The sequence below is a fragment of the Gigantopelta aegis genome, chromosome 15 (assembly GCF_016097555.1).
Source record: "Gigantopelta aegis isolate Gae_Host chromosome 15, Gae_host_genome, whole genome shotgun sequence".
NCBI classification, from domain to species: Eukaryota; Metazoa; Mollusca; class Gastropoda; order Neomphalida; family Peltospiridae; genus Gigantopelta; species Gigantopelta aegis.
The window spans coordinates 28,351,933-28,369,280 of NC_054713.1; the positions used below are offsets into that span (position 1 = coordinate 28,351,933).

A 17,348-nucleotide genomic window follows, 5' to 3' on the forward strand; every position below is an offset into this window, starting at 1 on the left:
AAATAGCCCTTTTTTATATTTCGGGTAAACATAGCTGCCAGATATTCAGACGGCGGATAAAAAAATAAACATCAATTTTTGTACTATTTGGCACTCCCAATTACACAAAAAATCATACCCTTTCTAACATATAGATGTGCAAATAATACTTTTTTTAATATATCAGTTAGCCACTTAAAGGGATATTCCCGAGTTTGCTGCAATTGTTAAGATGTTATCGACTAACAGAGACTTTTTAACGATTGTAATTACATATCAAATATATTTTCCTGCATAACATATCAGTGGCTCTGGGAATGTCCCTTTAAATAAATTACCGATTTCGTTCTATTTCAGTTTCTAAATATACATGACACTGATTTTCAAAAACCAACAACTGGTATACATGATACAAGCAACCAAAGATCAAGACGCCATGGGAAGAGGATTACGTCAGTATCGGTTATGACCACCACGAGACCTGACAACATCTTGACAACGGCGACGCACGGAAGCAATCAAACGTTGCACAACACGCTGTGGAATGTTCTTCCACTCATACTGCAGTGCCGTAAGAAGTTGCGGAAGTGTCTGGGGGTGGTGGATTCCTCCAGCGCACACGCTGATCCAATGCATCCCATAGATGTTCTTTTGGGTTTAAATATGGTGAACGGGCAGGCCAAGGTAATAGCTGGATGTTTTGGCGCTGCAGAAACTCCTGAATGACACGTGCAACATGTGGTCTGGCATTGTCAAGCTGAAACACTCCACCGTTGACGTTCATGTGCGGAATGACGTGATGCTGCAGGATCTCGTCTCTATATCTGATGCCCGTCAGTGCACCTGCCACATGCACAAGTCAGCGCATCTGCCATCTGCCACATGCACAAGTCAGCGCACCTGTCACATGCACATCCACCATGATGAATTCCTGTCCACACCATGACACTGCCACCACCAAAACGGTCGACCTGTAGCACGCAATTTGGAGCATAACGTTCCCCTCGACGTCTATAGACACGTATGCGTCCATCAGCACGTAGCAGGAGAAAACGAGACTCATCTGAGAACAAAACGGTCCTCCACCTGGCACGTGTCCATCTCACCCTCTGCTGGCACCACCGCAGACGCTCCGCTAAGTGACGTGGTGTCAAAACGTTATGTCGCAATGGTCTTCTAGACAAAATTCCTGCCTCCCTCAGCCGATTACGAACTGTCTGGTCAGAAACATTCTGCGTAGTCCAGGGATTTGTGTCACTGTGGTTGTTGCTTACGAAGATGACGCACCCGGATGTATCGATCTTGAGCGCCGGTGGTTACCCTGGGACGACCTGACCGTGGCCTGTCATTAACACTTTGAGTGGTGTTGTACCCTGCCCATAAAGCAAAGTTGGTCTGTCTGGAGACGCCAAAGTGTCTTGCCACAGCTTATTGAGTTGCCCCTGCTTGTTATCTCCCAATGGCATTATTGCGTTGAGCTGACGTCAATCTTGGCATTATTGAGTTACCTACAGTGTCGTTATGCGGTCTGTTCGAATCACTGCTGATGTGGCCTTTTATTCACCACCGACGGAGGGTTCGGCATGCAAAGTTACAGAACTTCATGATGCACGTGCTTCTCTGAGGGTTGCGTTTTTGCGTTTCAGTACAAGCGTTAACTATGGCTACGTTTATACGAATCGGACGTGTTTTCTAGTGTTTTTGCATCAGCATTCGTTTACTTTCTTGATTGTCTTTACGCTGTCCTTGATTCTGTAAACATAATCTGATAGAATTATTTTTACCAATGTTAAGTTTTTTTTTTTTTTTTTTAATAACAATATTTAATTTAGAAAAAATTCGGGTTATGTTTCAACCAGCTTCGTGTCAATTAGTGTCTTAGCAATAGGTATAAATAGAACAAGGAAGTAGCGAGATGCTCATTGAAATATTTTATTACCATTTAGTGCTGTCATTTCACAGATATTAGTACTCTCAAGATCGTATTAAAGAGGCTGTTAAGGGCTTATTTCCAACTAATAGCACATTTTTATCCATTAAAATTTCATCTGAAATACATTTTAAAATATCAGTGTTGTATATTAATCTTGATTTATCGCCGTCCTAATTTTTGTAATAGTTAAAACTTCGTGTTATTTCCTTTTTCTTTTTGTAGATACCAGATTATTTGGAAATAAGATCCATTTCCGGCTACTGTTTATAAAACTAATAGAGCCTAGACTCCTGTCTCTAATGACGTCATACGCATGCAAGGTGTGTGGCGGTGTCATGATCCAGACTCTATTAAGAGTCTTGAGACAGGCCTCTGTGTTACTGTGGTTAAGCCATCGGATATAAGGCTGGTAGGTATTGAGTTCGCACTCTGGTACCGGCTCCCACCAGAGTGAGTTTTAACGACTCAATGGGTAGGTGCAAGACCACTACACCCTCGTGTCTCTCACTAACAACTACAAACTAACCCACTTTCCTGGACAGACAGTCCAAATAGCCGATATATGTGCCCAGGACAGCGTGCTTGAACTTTAACTGGATATAAGCACAAAAATATATGTTATATAGAATAAATAGAGTCTTGAGTCTAGATGAAACGTTTTCCACACCATGTACGTTTATAGAGGTGGATCTAAGGGTGCCGGAAGCTGTCCTCTCTAAATATAGTCAAGACCCTCTTTTTTTTAAATTCGGGGCGAGATTTAGCTCAGTCGGTTGAATGCTCGCTCGAGGTGCTTGCATCGCAAGATCGAATCACCTCGGTGGATCTATTCAGCTGATTGTTTTCTTTCTCATTCCAACCAGTGTACCACAACTAGACAAAGGCCGTGGTATTTGCTTTCCTGTCTGTGGGAAAGTGTACATAAAAGATCCCTTGCTGCATTAAGACAAATGTTGCGGGATCCCTCTGATGACTACGAGCGAAATCTTTGGCATCCAATAGTCGATGATTAATTAATCAATGTGCTCCAGTGGTGTCGTTAAACAAAACAAACATCTTTTAAAAAATTCATTGGGTTGTACTTTTCACAAGTTGGTCTATGTTCCCCAAATACCTGGATCCGCCCTTCGTTAAACAGTATCTAGTTAAAAATACTCTGCAAGTAACCATATGAATAATAAAACACCGAATGCAATTAATATACTGTAAAATAGTTTATATTATACTGTACAAATGTATAAAACACACAAAACTGAATTAAATTTTAGACTGCACAAATAACATAAATATATTGTGTAATCTACGAATTGAGTTACGTCTCTAACCTTAGTGTAGGTAGAAACTGCGATTATTGACAGATAGTCTATGCGTGTATTTATTTGATGGATGCCTTTGCCGAGAGCCATTAAAATTACTGTAATTTAATATGATATTTGAAAGTAATCTCATAGTGGTTTAAGGTTTGATGTGAAACTGAAAATGACTGTCTGTTCGTCATGATGTGTGTGTGCGTGCGTGTGTACATGCATGTGTGTGTGTGTACGCGTGTACTTTTAGGAGGAAAGTTAAACATGTTCTACAATGATCCAATAATATACTGTCAATACAGAGTTGCTGCCCTTTGTTTTTTAATTCTCCACATTCTAATTTGAATATTGCATGTCACATAATTAAGTTTTCTACACTATTTAATGAAATATTATAGCAAAACTATATTATGTATATGTGTTTTAATGTCCAAATTTCAATATCTCGGTTGTTTTCGTTGTTACGTTAATTGCAATTGTCATTACAAGATTAAAATTTGTTGTTACGTTATTTACAATTCTTGAAACGTGATTTTTTATTATTAGAACCTCATTTACAATTGTTTTTACGTGATTTATAATTATTGCAACTTCATTTACAATTGTTATCACGTGACTTACAATTGTTGTTACGTAATTTATAATTAATGCAACCTTATTTACAATTGTTCTTACGCGATTTATAATTGTTGTTATGCAATTTACAATTGTTGTTACGTGATTTATAATTATTGCGACTTCATTTACAATTGTTAGCACGTGATTTACAATTGTTGTTACGTAATTTATAATTAATGCAACCTCATTTACAATTGTTCTTACGCGATTTATAATTGTTGTTATGTGATTTATAATTATTATTATGTGATTTATAATTGTTTTTATTGATTTACAATTGTTCTTACAAGATTAACAATTGTTGTTACGTGGTTTATAATTATTGCAACCTCATTTACAATTATTTTCACGTGATTTACAATTGTTCTTACGTGATTTACAATTGTTGTTACGTGACTTATAATTGTTATCACGTGATTTACTATTGATCTTACGTCATTTACAATTGTTCTAAATTCCAACGAAATCGAAGATGAATTCCATTTTATACTGCAATGTCACCGATATAATGATCGGAGACCAAAATTTATTTAGGCGTATTATTACAGACGACCTAGTGTTTTTAAGCTAATTCAACTACGAACTACTGAAAACTTTAAATAGCTCAATAACCTTGGGAAATATTTAATTCGGGCAAATAATTTAAGAAAAAATTTGATTTAATTTAGTTTTATATTGTATAGTTATATAAAGTTTGTATTGTGTTTTTGACATTTACAATATTATGTTAAAATCACTGTCCACCATTATAATGTGCATATTGTATATAGACATGTATTTGTTGTGTATGCTGATGAGCTGTAAAACTTAAGGCAATAAATAAACTTGTACACGTGATTTATAATTGTTGGTATGTGATTTACAATTAGTCTTACGTGATTTACAGTTGTTGTTACGTGATTTATAATTGTTGTCACGTCATTTATAATTGTTGTCAGGTCATTTGCAATTGTGGTTACGTGATTTACAATTATTTTTACAAGATTAACAATTGTTGCCATGTCATTTACAATTGCTGTTACATGATTTACAATTGCTGTTACATGATTTACAATTGCTCTTATGTGATTAACGATTATTCTTACGTGATTTATCAGTTGTGACGTCATTTACAATTGTTATTAGGTCATTTACAATTGTTGTTACGGGATTTATAATTGCTGTTACGTGATTTACAAGTAATGTCAGAGAGATGCAACAAATCTGGCCTGTGAGTACTACGATGGATGCCAAGCTGTGGGGCTCTGCAAAAGATCTACGCCTGACCTCCCTTTTGGCGACTCTCACGGGACAAAGGATATAATACAACCAATCGAACGCTGAAGAAGAACAAGTATTTACAAGTGTGGTTTAGTCAAAATGGTCCTTAAGTGGAGGCACGGGTACACGCTCTATAGTGTATAATTTTGGAGGTGGTGGGCACAGCATATTTTTGGATTATATAAATGCACATAGTAGAACAAGAAAGTAAATGTTTTGGACTTTAAGGAGTGGGAGGGAGGAACAAACCCCTTCCCTATCCCCGGCTCATACGGAATTGTGAAACTAAAACTGTACAAACCTTGGATGGGTTGATCCCAGTAAGTTAATCCGCGGACTCGTAATCTGTAGGGCACTCGCGGCTGGCCCCGCCCTTGGCCCATGGGTTGACAGGCAATTGGGTTGTTACCTCCTCCACAGAAGTGGATGGGCATTCTCGTCCGGGCGGGCCTGTCACAGTAGAAAGCTCTGAATTGCGAAAAGATCAGCTGCCCCTGTGGAAACGCCATTATTGGACATAGCGAGACCACGATAAGAAGAACGAACAGTATGGGTATTGGCTCCATCCTGAATGATCGCATCCCAATCAACTCTTCTGTTTTTTTCTTCTAAAACTCTTGCTCAGATGGAAAGTTTAACAAATGTTTCCTAACATACTTCTCGCCCCAAAAGCTGGGACGTCCACCAGTAGACAAATGCAAGAGTGAAAAAGAAACCCTATCACCGGATATTTGCTGCTGGGACACTTCCGGGTTAACTAAAATTATTTAATTTTCGCTATGGGCCTGACATGTTTGATTGATGAGCTAAGAGTGGCCATCAATCGCTGGTCTTCGTTAACACTTATGACAAATACAGATTAAAAAAACATAACATTAAAAATAGTGAAATTATTTAACAGGGGACACAAACCTGGAGGCTTAGCGAGATAAGATGAGTGTACATGACCAAGTATTGCATTAGATAAGGAAGGAAAGGAAGGCAATGTTTTATTTAACAACGCACTCAACACATTTTATTTACGGTTATACGGCGTCAGACACATGGTTACGGACCACACAGATATTAAGAGAGGAAACTCGCTGTCGCCATTTCATAGGCTACTCTTTTTCGATTAACAGCAAGGGATCTTTTATATGAACCATCCCACAGACAGGATAGTACATACCACGGCGTTTGTTACACCAGTTGTGGGGCACTGGCTGGACCGAGAAATAGCCCAATGGAACCACCGACGGGGATCGATCCTAAAACGATCGCGCATCAAGCGAGCGCTTTACCCGCCCCTGCGTTAGATAATAGCCATGGGTTGCAATTCTAGAAATTTACAAAGCCTGTTTATGTCTCACACGCGTGTAACTACATACATTTACAATGCTTAAAGTAACAGACCCTAGTTTTTAAACACTACGACGTATTTTTTCATTTTAAAGCCGATTTTGATAATTTAAATTAGAAGTATTTACATTTTATTATTTAGATATTCATTTTCGTACACCTGAAGTGGTTCTGGTGAACCAGGGTTTTGTAATACCCCAAAATGCACTTTTCATAATTCTAAAATCGCACGTTCGTCTGAGAAGTAATGGTTATCGAGATAAGCTATAGTTATTTTTTAAACAGTATTTCCCTGTTTAAATATCACTGACTTTAGTTTCTCTGTGTTATAATCTTATCCAAATGTGTGTTGCGGGTTTGTAGATTAACTAAACTTGGTGTGTATTTTCACAGGCTGACACTAGGCTCTATCCCTTTAAATAACGGCGTCTAAGAAAAACAGGCTCCGTAAATTCGGCCCTTCATGTTTAAAAGAGAAATAAGTGCAGTCTTTAATTATGTCTACTTCGACGGTACTCTGGCATCACCCGGAGTTCTTACATTGAAAAGAACCCCAGGTGCTTGGGTCGAAGGGTCGAATCCCATCGATGGCCATATTCTTTTATCCCCCCCTCTCCCCCCCCCCCCCCCCAACCTTACCAAACATACGGCTGGTATATCAAAAGCCGTGGTATGTGCTTTCTTATCTGTGTGATAGTAATGAAAATTGTAACCATAGTCATCTACAAAGACACACATTATTATTAAATCAGTGTACCCTGGTGAATATTTATTGTACAAGTCAGTGGTAGAACATGTCTGGGATACCAGCCTTGGTGAAGTAGATGTTAAGCCATCGTCCCCGAGCTACTGGAAGGAAGGAAATGTTTTATTTAACGACGCACTCAACACATTTTATTTACGATTATATGGCGTCAGACATATGGTTAAGGACCACACATAAATAGATAGAGGAAACCCGCTGTTGCCACTTCATGGGCTACTCTTTTCGATAAGCAGCAAGGAATCTTTTATATGCACCATCCCACAAACAGGATCGTACATACCACGGCCTTTGTTACACCAGAACCATATGTCTGACGCCATATAACCGTAAATAAAATGTGTTGAGTGCGTCGTTAAATAAAACATTTCCTTCCTTGTTACACCAGTTGTGGAGCACTGGCTGGAACGAGAAATAGCCCAATGGGTCCACCGACGGGGATCGATCCCAGACCGACCGCGCATCAAGCGAGCGCTTTACCACTGGACTACATCCCGCCCCTCGTGTGACTGGGTTCGCTTTATTAAAGTTAAAGTTTGTTTTGTTTAACGACACCACTGGAGCACATTGATTAATTAATAATCGGCTATTTGGATGTCAAACACTTGGTAATTCTGATTCGTAGTCAGAGGAAACTCGCTATATTTTCCCTAATGCAGCCAGAGGCGGATCTTGCTACATTTTGCTACAGTTATAATTTTATTATATATTAATTTTATTTTTTTACGATCCCCCTCAAAACCTCTTCCAAAGTTCCCTTGTCATTCCGCCTCATGTCAATGGGGGCCCCCCATAACGGATTTTCCGGATCCGCCACTGGCAGCAAGGGATCTTTACTCCTTACGAGCGTCACGTCTTAATGGGGAGCCCGAGGTGTTAGGCCAGTAAACCGACGCCTCTATCATTAAACAGTAACAACCAACCATTAACCTCTGTCGTGGACGCTAAGGTGTGTGCCCAGGACAGCGTGCTTGAACACGAAAATTAAATATAAATAAAAGGCCTGGGACAATGATCGTAGTGATAATATTAGTCTTATTACAGGTACCTTTGCATAATCGCCAGAGCCGTATTTACGTAATCTACAAACCCTTTAAAACTGAACAGCTCTAAAATCCGGATTTTTTTTTTAACTTATTCCCACGTATCTCCGGTTCAGAGGGGCTTCACTGTACCAACAATTTGTATCATTAGCGGTAGAGGCAGTAGTTACTTAAAATAAATATCGATACCTCGGGGTATTAAGGTTTATTTTAATGAACTGGTAGAAGCAGGTGCGGAAAGGAAAGAAGGAAATGTTTTATTTAACGACGCACTCATCACATTTTATTTACGGATATATGGCGTCAGACATATGTTTAAAGACCACACAGATATTGAGAAAGGAAATCCGCTATCGCCACTTCATGGGCTACTCTTTTTTGATTAGCAGCAAGAGATATTTTATATGCACCATCCCACAGACAGGATCGTACATACCACGGCCTTTGTTACACCAGAACCATATGTCTGACGCCATATAACCGTAAATAAAATGTGTTGAGTGCGTCGTTAAATAAAACATTTCCTTCCTTGTTACACCAGTTGTGGAGCACTGGCTGGAACGAGAAATAGCCCAATGGGTCCACCGACGGGGATCGATCCTAGACCGACCGCGCATCAAACGAACGCTTTACCACTGGGCTACGTCCCGCCCTTTGCGAAAAAGATGGGAATACCGAGTAGATCGACCAGCATAAAAGACCAGATAACTGTTTTAATGATTCCTGTCCAGGACGGAGGAACCGGCTGAGGCCGGTACTTGTGCCCAGGACAGGCGTGCGCTACAACAGCTTGCTCTGAATGCACACGTTAAACCTTTTTCCAAGTTTCCAAGTTTTAATAATAAAGCTCTGTCTTCCCCGCCCCTTCCCCGAACAGTAGCCCCGTTCCTTATTTTAGTAATACAATATTTTAGGTGTTAATTAGCCATGTAACCGTTGACAGCTGTAGGTGAAATAAGGGATGGATGCATACTAGCACAGTACGTCATCAGAGGCACGTTCCGGATGGTAAGCGGTGGCAGTTACTCGTTAGACTGGTTTTTGTGAAAAACCTGAAATGAATGTGATGTGATAGAAGATAATAGTACCAGTCAATTTTCTCGCTCCAGCCAGTGCTCCACGACAGGTACATCAAAGGCCGTGGTATGTGCTGTCCTGTCTATGGGATGGTGCATATAAAAGATCACTTGCTGCTAATCGAAAAAGAGTAGCCCATAAAATGGCCACAGCGGGTCCCCCCCCCCCCCCCACCACCTCAATATCTGTGTGGTCTTTAACCATATGTCCGACGCCATATAACCGTAAATAAAATGTGCTGAGTGCGTCGTTAAATAAACCATTTCTTTCCAGTCAATTTGTTCGTGAGCGCTCAACGTCCTGAATATGCCCGCTTCAAGAAGAATGACGCAACACATTTTAATTACGGTTATGCGGCGTCTGACATATGGTTAAGGACCACACAGATAATTAGAGAGGAAACCCGCTATCGCCATTCTATGAGCTGCTATTTGCCATTAGTAGCAAGCGATCTTTTATATACACTATCCCACAGACAGGATAGTACATACTACATCATTCGCTACATCAGTTGTGCAGCACTGGTTGGAAATAGTCCAATTGTGCCCACCGATGGGGATCGATCCTAGACCGATCGCGCATCAGGCGAACTCTTTACCACTGGGCTACGACTGGGTCCTCTGATTTCAGAACGTGCGCTCGACAAATTGTTGGGGTATTTTTTGTGGGTTTTTTTTTTGGGGGGGGGGGGTTGTTGGGGTTGTTGGGGTTGTTATTTTTTTTGGGGGGAGGGGGGTTGTATGCCAAACCTGAAATGAACGTGATGTGATATCACAAGGCGCTCGAACTCCTCAACACGTCGCATATTCTAGAACGTGCTTGCGCGCAGTGCAGCGACTTTGAGTGAGTCAGTACATGACGTCACGCTGGGTGAAGATGTCCACGGTACAGCGTTCATGTCTCGAGGCGCCAGTGACGACGTTCAAAACGTGATCAGCGCCATTTCTTGATGCGACTGGAACTAGTGGTTTCGTGGTTAGGTCATCGGACATACGGCTGGTAGGTACAGGGGTCGCAGCCCGATACCGGCTCCCACCAAGAGCGAGTTTTAACGACTCAATGGGTAGATGTAAGACTACTACTACACCCTCACTAACCAATAACCATTAACAACTAACCCACTGACTTGGACAGACGGCCCAGATAGTACAGGTGGGTCTCCAGAACAGCGTGCTTGAACATTAATTGGATATAAGCACGAAAACAAAAGGAAAAGAAAAAAAGGTTTGTTTGTTTGTCTTGCTTAACGACACCACTAGATCGCATTGATTAATTAATCATCGGCTACTGGATGTGAAACATTTGGTAATTATGACACATAGTCTTCAAAGGAAACCCGATTAGCAGCATTTTACCACAGACACAACAGCACATACCATGGCCTTTGATATGCCAGTCGTTGGGCAGTGGTTAGGACGGGAAAAACAATCAGAGAATGAGTTTACCGAGAGGACTCGATCTTTCTACCCCCAATACTTCACGCTTGCTATCTATCGACTGAGATTTCGCCCTTGGAAATAGCCCACCATTACTTAATTTTACTTAATGAATGGAATGAAAATTAATATGAAAAAACATCTTAACACACAGTTTTAAGCTACGACATGTTGGTGTCCAACATAGTAATTTTGACACTTGGAGTGTGTGTGTGAGAGAGAGAGAGAGAGAGAGAGAGAGAGAGAGAGAGAGAGAGAGAGAGAGAGAGAGATGGAGGGAGAGAAAGAAAGAAAGAAAGAAGTGTTTTATTTAACGACGCACTCAACACATTTTATTTACAGTTATATGGCGTCAGACATATGGTTAAGGACCACACAGAGTTTTGAGAGGAAACCCGCTGTCGCCACTACATGGGCTACTCTTTCCGATTAGCAGCAAGGGATCTTTTACTTGCGCTTCCCAGAGGCAGGATAGCACACACCATGGCCTTTGTTGAACCAGTTATGGATCACTGGTCGGTGCAAGTGGTTTACACCTACCCACTGAGCCTTGCGGAACACTCACTCAGGGTTTGGAGTCGGTATCTGGATTAAAAATCCCATGCCTCGACTGGGATCCGAACCCAGTACCTACCAGTCTGTAGACCGATGGCCTAACCACGACGCCACCGAGGCCGGTCCACCTGGAGAGAGAGAGAGAGAGAGAGAGAGAGAGAGAGAGAGAGAGAGAGAGAGAGAGAGAGAGAGAGAGAGAGACAGACAGACAGACAGACAGACAGACAGAAAGAGACAGACATACAGACAGAAGAGAGATAGACAGAAGAGAGAGAGAGAGAGAGAGAGAGAGAGAGAGAGAGAGAGAGAGAGAGAGAGACAGACATACAGACAAACAGATAGACAGAAGAGAGAGAGGGAGAGATAGACAGAGAGACATAAGAGAGAGAGAGAGAGAGAGAGAGAGACAGAGAGACAGAGAAACAGAAACAGAAACAGGGAGATAGACAGACATAATTCTTCTTCTTAAACTTATTTTCGTGCTTATATCCAATTAAGTTTCAAGCACGCTGTCCTGGGCACGCACCTCAGCTAGCTAGAGGGTTAGTTGTTAGTGGTTAGTGAGGGAGATGGTGTAGTGGTCTTACACCTACCTTTTGAGTCTTTAAAACTCACTCTGGGTGGGAGGAGCCTGTGCCTACTAGCCTCATGTCCTATGGCCTAACCACATCACCGAAGCCGGTAGACAGGATTAAAACCGTCTGCCGCTAAACAGGCTACTCCTACCGATAACGTCGGTGGGCTCATTGGGCTATTTCTCGCTCCAGCCAGTGCACCACGACTGGTATATCAAAGGCCGTGGTATGTGTTATCCTGTCTGTGGGATGGTGTATATAAAAGATCCCTTGCTGCTAATCGAAAAGAGTAGCCCATAAAGTGGCGACAGCGGGTTTCCTCCCTCAATATCTGTGTGGTCCTTAACCATATGTCCGACGCCATGTTACCTTAAATAAAATGTGTTGAGTGTATCGTTAAATAAACCATTTCCTTCCTTTACGAGCTTCACGTCTTAATGGGGAGCCCGAGGTGTTAGGCCAGTAAACTGACTTCTCTCTCACTAACAAGTAACAACCAACCATTAACTTCTGTCATGGACAAACAACCCAAATAGTTGAGGTGTGTGCCCAGGACAGCGTGCATGAACACGAAAATTAAATAAAAATAAAAGGCCTGGGACAATGATCGTAGTAATAATATTAGTGTTGTTACAAGTACCTTGGCATAATCGCCAGAGCTGTATTTACGTAATCTACAAACCCTTTAAAACGGGACAGCTCTAAAATTCGGACTTTTTATTTTACTTGTTCCCACGTAACTCCGGTTCAGAGGGGCTTCACTGTACCAATAATTTGTATCATTAGCGGTAGAGGCAGTAGTTAACTAAAATAAATATCTATACCTCGGGGTATTAAGTTTTATTTTAATGAACTCGTAGAAGCAGGTGCGGAAAGGAAAGAAGGAAATGTTATATTTAACGACGCACTCATCACATTTTATTTACGGATATATGGCGTCAGACATATGTTTAAAGACCACACAGATATTGAGAGAGGAAACCCGCTGTCGCCACTTCATGGGCTACTCTTTTTTGATTAGCAGCAAGAGATATTTTATATGCACAATCCCACAGACAGGATCGTACATACCCTGGCCTTTGTTACACCAGAACCATATGTCTGACGTCATATAACCGTAAATAAAATGTGTTGAGTGCGTCGTTAAATAAAACATTTCCTTCCTTGTTACACCAGTTGTGGAGCACTGGCTGGAACGAGAAATAGCCCAATGGGTCCACCGACGGGGATCGATCCTAGACCGACCGCGCATCAAACGAACGCTTTACCACTGGGCTACGTCCCGCCCTTTGCGAAAAAGATGGGAATACCGAGTAGATCGACCAGCATAAAAGACCAGATAACTGTTTTAATGATTCCTGTCCAGGACGGAGGAACCGGCTGAGGCCGGTACTTGTGCCCAGGACAGGCGTGCGCTACAACAGCTTGCTCTGAATGCACACGTTAAACCTTTTTCCAAGTTTCCAAGTTTTAATAATAAAGCTCTGTCTTCCCCGCCCCTTCCCCGAACAGTAGCCCCGTTCCTTATTTTAGTAATACAATATTTTAGGTGTTAATTAGCCATGTAACCGTTGACAGCTGTAGGTGAAATAAGGGATGGATGCATACTAGCACAGTACGTCATCAGAGGCACGTTCCGGATGGTGAGCGGTGGCAGTTACTCGTTAGACTGGTTTTTGTGAGAAACCAGAAATGAATGTGATGTTATAGAAGATAATAGTACCAGTCAATTTTCTCGCTCCAGCCAGTGCTCCACGACAGGTACATCAACGGCCGTGGTATGTGCTGTCCTGTCTATGGGATGGTGCATATAAAAGATCCCTTGCTGCTAATCGAAAAAGAGTAGCCCATAAAGTGGCGACAGCGGTCCCCCCCCCCCCCCCCCCGCACCACTTCAATATCTGTGTGGTCTTTAACCATATGTCCGACGCCATATAACCGTAAATAAAATGTGTTGAGTACGTCGTTAAATAAACCATTTCTTTCCAGTCAATTTGTTCGTGAGCGCTCGACGTCCTGAATATGTCCCGCTTCAAGAAGAATGACACAACACATTTTAATTACGGTTACGCGGCGTCTGACATATGGTTAAGGACCACAAAGATAATTAGAGAGGAAACCCGCTATCGCCATTCTATGAGCTGCTCTTTGCCATTAGCAGCAAGCGATCTTTTATATACACTATCCTACAGACAGGATAGTACATACTACATCATTCGCTACATCAATTGTGCAGCATTGGTTGGAAATAGTCCAATTGTGCCCACCGATGGGGATCGATCCTAGACCGATCGCGCATCAGGCGAACTCTTTACCACTGGGCTACGTCTGGGTCCTCTGATTTCAGAACGTGGGGGGGGGGGGGGGTGTGTGTGTGTGTGTGTGTGTGTGTGTGGGTTTGGGGGGGGGGGGGGGCTATTTTTTTTGGGGGGGGGGGGGGGGGGGGGGGGGTGGGTGGTATGCCAAACCTAAAATGAACGTGATGTGATATCGGAAGACGCTCGAACTCCCCAACACGTCGCATATTCTAGAACGTGCTTTGAGTGAGTCAGTACATGACGTCACGCTGTGTGAAGATGTCCACGGTACAGCGTTCATGTCTCGAGGCACCAGTGACGACGTTCAAAACGTGATCAGGGCCACGTCTTGGTGTGACGTGGAACTAGGTCAGATACAGTTCACCGGCCTCGGTGGTGTCGCAGTTAAGCCATCGGACTACAGGCTGGTAAGTACAGGGTTCGCAGCCCGGTACCGGTTCCCACCCAGAGTGAGTTTTAACGACTCGGTGGGTAGGTAGATATAAGACCACTACACCCTCTGCTCTCTCACTAACCACTAACCACTAACACCTAACCCACTGTCCTGGACAGACAGCCCGGATAGCGCAAGTGTATGTCCAGAACAGCGCGCTTGAACATTAATTGGATATAAGCACGAACATTATTTAAAAAAAAATTATATATATATATAGTTTGCTTGTTTTATTTAACGACACCACTAGATCACATTGATTAATTAATTATCGGCTATTGGATGTCAAACAGTTGGTAATTGTGACACATAGTCTTCAAAGGAAACCCGATACATTTTTTCCATTAGCAGCAATGGGTATTTTATTTTCATTTTACAACAGACACAACAGCACATACCATGGCCTTTGATATGTCAGTCGTTGGACAGTGCTTAGTACGGGAAAAACAATCAGAGAATGGGTTTACCAAGAGGATTCGATCTTTCTACTCAGGTACTCCAGGCTTGTTATCTACCGACTGAGATTTCGCCCTTGGAAATAGCCCACCATTATTTAATTTTACTTAATGAATGGAGAAAGAGAGAGAGAGAGAGAGAGAGAGAGAGAGAGAGAGAGAGAGAGAGAGAGAGAGAGAGAGAGAGAGAGAGAGAGATGGAGGGAGAGAGACAGAGAGAGACAGATGAGAAAGAGAGAGGGAGAGAGACAGAGACAGACAGACAGACAGACATAGACAGAGAGAGAGAGAGAGAGAGAGAGAGAGAGAGAGAGAGAGAGAGAGAGAGAGAGAGAGTATGAGGCTGATACAGGGAGATAAAGAAACAGAAACAAGGAGATAGACACAGACATAATTATTCTTCTTAAACTTATTTTCGTGCTTATATCCAATTACGGTTCAAGCACGCTGTCCTGGACACACACCTCAGCTATCTGGGCTGTTTGTCCAGGACAGATTAGTTGTTACTGGTTAGTGAGAGAGAAGGTGTAGTGGTCTTACACATACCTACCTACCTACTGAGTCGTTAAAACTTGGCTGCGAACACTGTACCTACCAGCCTCATGCCCGATGGCCTAACCACGACACCACTGAGTCCGGTAGACAGAATTAAAACCGTCTGCCACTACACAGGCTACTCCTACCGATAAAACAGCAAATGATGATTTGTTTATATGCACTTTCCTGGACTGTACGCACGGATACCACTGTCAAGAACACACGGCCTTTGGTGTACCAGTCTATGGGGGATAGTTGTGTTGGGACACCCCCCCCCCCCCCAGGTCAATAGAGTGCGATCGAGCCTGTAACCTCTCACACCTCAGGCGAGTACTCATCTACAGCTCATAAGCCAGGCCCGTAGCATGGTGGACATTACTGGAGGGGGGAGGGTGTGTGTGTGTGAACGAGCGCCAAATGCGCGAGTTATTTGGGGGGTCCGGGGGCATGATTCAAAGGTAACTCTCGCCGTTAATCACGATCCGTTAGTCTCGCCACAACTTTTACATTCAGTCGAGATATAAAAAAAAAGGTAAACAAATTACCCACTCCCCACCCACCCCCCTACGGGCCTGTAAGCTGTATTTATATACCGCCCACCATATTACTGATTCCAATTACAGACAACAAATAACACGGCTTGGAGTGTAAAATTTTATTTGTTCATAAGAAAATACGTCACATTCGTTATTTAGTGAATTCTGCGTTCAGAGACAAACTAAACGATCCGACATCAACACCTTCATGAGCATACATACAAGTCGTACACTAGTGGATGTGTTGATACCAGTGTACTCTTTTAAACTAGAACAGAAATGACTGATTGCTGTACATTAACTCTAGACATTCTGATGGAGAATGCAGACGCGGATTGACCAGAGAGTTGATCTTGACAACGGGAATATACTTCAAAATCCATCTAAAGCTATCTTCAAATATGAAAATTTCCTATCGAGGGGGGGCGGGGGCCTTCAAAGGTTCAAGACTGGACCCCACCCCCCCCGCTAAAATTCCTGGATCCGCCCCTGGAATGGCAGATGTGTGGCACGAATAGCCACAAAAGACAAGCACCTGTCGCGGTTGGAGATACAAGGGCTGGGATGTGAAGGTGAACAGCGAAAGGAGTTGAAAGATAGGAGATGTGGCTAGGTTGGGGAAAAAAATGACATGAAATTCAAGTAGGAGAGAAAAGAAAAGGGGTAGTGGGATAAAAAAAGAAAAAAAAACCAACAACAAAAAACACAAAAACAAAACAAAAAAAATCTAGACATTAACGCGTCCTGTAGACATTTTTTACTTGTCTCATTTGAAATGTGCATGTTCCACTTAAATATTTATTAAGATTTATTATAAAGCCCTGATGTCGATAAAAATATCTGTTTCAAAATCAAGATTTTTGATGTACACTCTTAGCAAGGGATGGGACAGACAGAAGTGATTTGTATGGTGGAATCGGTAGCTTGGGTCAAATGCATTGAGGTCAACAACGATTATATGGAAAAGTAAAAAAAAAGTAAAGTTTTTTTTATTTAACGACGCCGCTAGAGCACATTGATTTCTATGGAAAAGTAAAGTAGAAATATTTGGTCTGTCATCGCTTTTAATACCTTGTTCTACAAACGTTTTTTTTACTGTCTCTGGTATGTATATATACTACTCAAAAGAATTCAAGGGTCAGACGATATTTTCGACATTATTTTCTGAATGTCAATTATATTAGC

The 17,348-nt window shown here is 42.0% G+C and overlaps 1 protein-coding gene across 1 annotated transcript in view; it reads right to left on the reverse strand.

The window, feature by feature from the left end:
• Window positions 1-5,872, reverse strand: part of LOC121390527 (glutenin, high molecular weight subunit DX5-like) — a 29,364-nt gene extending 23,492 nt beyond the window's left edge. The window contains exon 1 of the mRNA XM_041522361.1: window positions 5,399-5,872. Within this exon, the coding sequence (XP_041378295.1) occupies window positions 5,399-5,678 (280 nt within the window). The 5' untranslated portion in view covers window positions 5,679-5,872. The remainder of the gene's footprint in view (window positions 1-5,398) is intronic.
• Window positions 5,873-17,348: the final 11,476 nt, after the last annotated feature.